The following is a 4777-nucleotide window of genomic DNA, read 5'->3' as shown; positions in this document are numbered from 1 at the left end:
GTCCGAATAAAGCATTTATCTTCTTTCGAGATTACTTCTCTGATCGAAATTAAAGTAGATTTATAGAAAGAGAAAGAAAAATTCTTTAACATTTTTGTGAGAAAAAAAATTAATTCTTTTTTTATTTACTTATATTTTAAAGGGTAAATTATTATATATATATATATATATATATATATATATATATATGTTCTCTTGTAATAAGCCGTGTTTCCGCCGAAACAAACACTTGTGCGAACACTTTAAAACGCCCACGCCATGTTTACTCAATTCTCGCGAACGCAGAGGAGAAACCGCTTCAACACAGCGTAATCGCGCGACTCGTCACGCCGTGTATTAAGCAAAATTATCTCGTAACGAAGAACCGTCGCTAATTAACAAAATGCTGTCGGTGTTATTTCCGTTAACTCACAGTCGCAGATTGTTTTCGCGCCATTCGTATTTTCCACTCCGTCCGTACGAAACAAAATTAAAAAAGTAATTATATAATTTTTTGAGGGAGATTTTATCCTTCCTTAGAAATCGGTACTTGTCGTATCACATGCTAGATTTTTTGTTAAATGTCGTAATTAAAAGAGCTTAGTTAAATATCGTAATTAAAGTCGAGATTAAAGCAGATGATCTATTTAAATTCAAGTGCCAAGGGAATTAATCTTCTTTTACTTTAAATCGTTTATAATTTGTAAATAATTTACGACAAATTTAAATAGCAATGTGATAATTGTTACAGTCTTGAAATCTTATTAATGTACTCTTCGAAATAGAATTTTTACATGGTTATTAATAATTATTAGTTTTTTTAGACTGATAAAAATTTTAAGAAAACTAAAAAAATAAAATAAAAATAAATGAATATTAACAAAATAAAACTATAAAAATAAATGTTAAAAATAAATATCCGCCGAATATGAAATATTTCAATCTTATCTTAGCATTTATTTTCGAACATTATTTTATGTTTATGTATTTCATTTTAATTATACAAAATTCGTGTTCTTTAGCTACAGTTGTTAACGATTTACGTCTTCCAGTTATCTATGAATATGTTTTTATTGATAACAAAATGACAATCTCAATCAAGATTTAAAAATCGCACAAAATTTTCGCAAAATTTATTATTAATAATCAAATTCATCATTTTCAAATTTTGAATTGGTCGATAAATATCGATTAGTCGATTCTAACAAGCTTCACATTCGACAACAACATGGCGCCCGCTACGGAAGGTCTTACGGATTTGCAGAGGGAGATTTTTACAAAAATCAGCCAGAATGAAGTGTCCGAGCTGAAAGCACTATTGGCGCAGAACAAGCTCAAGGTAGACTTTGTGGACGAGAATGGCATGAGCCCGCTCCAACATGCCTGTTACAAGGGAAACAAGGAAATTGTGCAGATGCTCCTCGATCAGGTAGGTTATGTCTTGCTGTGTTGATTCTACTCATAAAAAGTCTTGTGTCAATAAAAGTTACATCTCTGCGATGTGTAAATTATTTCATTACATTCAAGTGTATTCTCCTAACAATATCTATATGCTTTTTTCTCGATGGATCCTTTTCCTCTTTGAATCACACGCATGTTTATACGGTATTACCCAAAAGAATAATATGACAAAGTATAACTATTATTTATAGGGAGCAGATGTAAATGCGTGTCAACACGAACATGTGTATACTGCTCTTCATTTCGCTGCTTTAAGCGGCAACGCCGAATTATGTCACCTTTTAATGTCACACGGTGCACGCTTGACTGCGACAAACAGTGTGGGCAGAACTGCGGCCCAGATGGCGGCGTTTGTGGGAAATCACAATTGTGTAGCCACTATCAACAATTTTATTCCGAAAGCCGATATAGATTATTTTATTAAGCCGCAGGGTCTGCAGACTGAACCCATGCTACCGCCGCATTTAGCGGAATGTTTTCATCAGTTCATAATGCAAGTCAATGTAAATCCTGTGCGCGTATGTATGAATTTACAAAGACTTCCTGCACTTCTGGAAAATGCAGCAAAAGTAAGTAAGACGCAATGTAAAAGAGAAAAGAATATAATGAGACATTAAATGTAACATACTTTATTTGACATGTTAAAATATTTCTTTTTTTTGTGAAGAAATTAATGGTTACTTTATCATCTTTTTAGGTACAAAAGGTATTGGAATCTATGCGCTACAGAGAAATGACGCGTGGCGCTGAAACGAACGAAGTGATGGCTTTCAAGTATCATTACCTCAGTTGTGTTGTAGCCGAAGTGTTAAAATGTCAGAAACGACAAGAGGCTATGAAGGCGGAGAAAAGTGGGAACGAGGAGAGCGAAGAAAAGAAATCTGACACTGTAGAACTTTTGGTACGAAGATTCCTCAAGTGCAGCAAGAGTGACGGTCTACCAGAGTACCAGGAAGCATTTTTGAGAGAGTCCGTAAGAGAGTTTCCGTTCAGAGAAAGTACAATTTTTCGCCAAATGGTCGCTACGTTGGCTAGCACAGATCCACCGTCCGCCGTTTCCGTAGTTTCTGCTGCGATTAACGGCCAACGAGGTTTCTCTGATAATACCCAGACTTGTGTGACTTGCGGCGAAGACAAAGCTACCAAAAAGTGTAGTAAATGCAAAGCGGTGCAATATTGTGATAGGGAGTGTCAGAGATTGCACTGGTTTATGCACAAAAAGGCATGTGCTAGATTAGGCCCGTCTCCGGCTAATACCGGAAAGATCGCGGATGTAAATAAAGAACAGATTACCAATGCTGTCGCTTCTAGATTACAGAATCTAGCTGTTAAATAAATATGTATAGATTTAATGTTAGCAGATTTACTGTTAGCATGTTTCCACTTGAAACGCACTATATCCCATTTACGAAAGTTTTTTTTTTTTTTTCCCTGTACATAGTTATTCTATTAGGACAGCTATTCTATGTAAATTTTTTTTATTTTGTATAGAATTGATGGGTCTTCATATGATTATACCTATCATACTTATGAAAACTAACAATGCCATTATTTTTATGTAATTAAAATCATTGAAACCGCATAAGCATTTTTTTAGCCATGCATTTATATTGACATCTTTTCGATTATCTGTCCTTGACAATCAGTTGTAATATTAATGAGGGATAAAACTGAATCAGATTATAATAAGTTTTTAGTCACTGTGCGCAAAGATCTTCTGTTCTTTGAGAGATTTCTACATGCAAGTCTGAATTGCTGGATTTTTTTGAACTGACTTATGTAATTATATATATATACTTCCGGACAGCAAAATTGTGGTCAAACATAAGTTATATAAAGATAAAGATTCACACATTATATGACATACGACAAAATGTTCTTTTGTAATGTGTATTTGCAACTACACATTTATATATTGAACCTGCAATCTGCAAAAGATGCGTAGTAAGAACAAATATGTTCATGTTTATAGAAGAATATTTTGTGTCACAGATCACACACAGATTATTGTCCCATAATGTGAATTAACACTTATTCTTATCGCGTATCTATATGTGCTCAGTTAAGCATATATGTTTGTAATATTTTAGAGCTGTGTTTTTCGAAAAGCTTATTGTGATTTATTGTGATTTATCATTATAAATAAAGTACGTTTTGCTTGTGATTAATGTAGCAGTTGCATCATCCTATCGTATATTTCATGTCGTTAATTTTTGTATGATAATGAAACCACTAGTTACTTTAATCAATCTATTGCACTCTAATTCCTTGCTGTTTGTGTCAAAAAAATTGTTAATAAAATTTAATCTAAAGAATATCGAAATAAATTATAGTCGAATCTGTGATGTTACTCTCTTCAATCGAAAGATGAAATTTATATCATTGATCAAATATTTCAATATATTACGAAATGCTACTTTGAGAGAGAGAAAGACAATTTTTTTTTGTCAATTTACTCCAAGATTCAAATTGGCTGGACTTTCTCTCTACAGCAAGTTAACGAAGATCTTCTAGGAGGTTTCAAACTTTCACTTCAAATACCGGATCCGATTGTTGCGTTTCGCGTTACGCAAATATTGCGGCAGTCCTTTTCAGTGGTACACATATGTATCATATCCGTAATAACTGTTTCTTTAAGTAAAAAAAATACTAGATAAGTAAAATATACATACATAGTCGATAACAAATCAACACGAAAGATTCGAAATTAGATATTTCTAACAAAGACTTGGACGAGCAAAATTATTTTCTACAATTTTTTAATTGTCAACTTTAATTTTCTCGTGAATTGTTTAATTTATAATTTAATATATTGCACGCACATCTCTCTATTATTTGCTCTTTGAGCCTGCCGAGGATTATTTTGTTTATTTTCATTAAAGCTTCATATTATTTAAAAATTTTTTTAAATGTATATAATAGGATATACTGTATTGCTTTTATTGGTATATGAAAATAAACAAGGATTACAAGAAAGTGGTTATTACGGGTACAAAATAACACGTGTACCGCCGAAAACAACTGTCGCAATACTTGCATAATGTTAGACATTACTGTTGAAAAGCCTTTCATCTTAAACCATTTCTGCGATTCATAATATAATGATTCTTATTTACGTAGAGAAGATTTTGACTCCAAAATACATCACAGTCAAAGAATATATGTTTGCAAATTTTAAGCTCACTCTATTTTAAAAAATTACTTATATTTTTTTTATATTTGCTTCTATATAACAATATAATAATATAACACATTAATAATAAAAATTGTTTTACAAAACAGTTAAAATTATATTTATTGTAAAAATTATAATTTTCTATTTTAAGGAAATCTGATA

At 32.0% G+C, this 4777-nt stretch overlaps 1 protein-coding gene across 1 annotated transcript; it reads left to right on the top strand.

Moving 5' to 3' along the window:
• Nucleotides 1-1206: 1206 nt before the first annotated feature.
• LOC145936336 (ankyrin repeat and MYND domain-containing protein 2) lies at nucleotides 1207-3578 on the top strand. The gene is made up of 3 exons (XM_083038436.1): nucleotides 1207-1408; nucleotides 1632-2009; nucleotides 2138-3578. The coding sequence occupies exons 1-3, from the start codon at nucleotides 1208-1210 to the stop codon at nucleotides 2774-2776; spliced, it is 1218 nt and encodes a 405-aa protein (XP_082894562.1). The 5' UTR covers nucleotide 1207; the 3' UTR covers nucleotides 2777-3578.
• The last annotated feature ends 1199 nt before the right edge of the window (nucleotides 3579-4777 follow it).

The sequence above is a fragment of the Prenolepis imparis genome, unplaced genomic scaffold, assembly GCF_030444845.1.
Source record: "Prenolepis imparis isolate NDT839.2.m4 unplaced genomic scaffold, iyPreImpa1.0 SCAF_5, whole genome shotgun sequence".
Lineage (NCBI taxonomy): Eukaryota > Metazoa > Arthropoda > Insecta > Hymenoptera > Formicidae > Prenolepis > Prenolepis imparis.
Note: the sequence above shows the minus strand (reverse complement) of the source record. Positions and strands in the feature narration are given on the sequence as shown.

Coding starts and splice junctions, on each gene's coding strand:
- LOC145936336 (XM_083038436.1), top strand. CDS start 1,208: ATGGCGCCCGCTACGGAAGGTCTTACGGATTTGCAGAGGGAGATTTTT. Junction 1,409..1,631: donor TGCAGATGCTCCTCGATCAG/GTAGGTTATGTC, acceptor TATTATTTATAG/GGAGCAGATGTAAATGCGTG. Junction 2,010..2,137: donor TTCTGGAAAATGCAGCAAAA/GTAAGTAAGACG, acceptor TCATCTTTTTAG/GTACAAAAGGTATTGGAATC.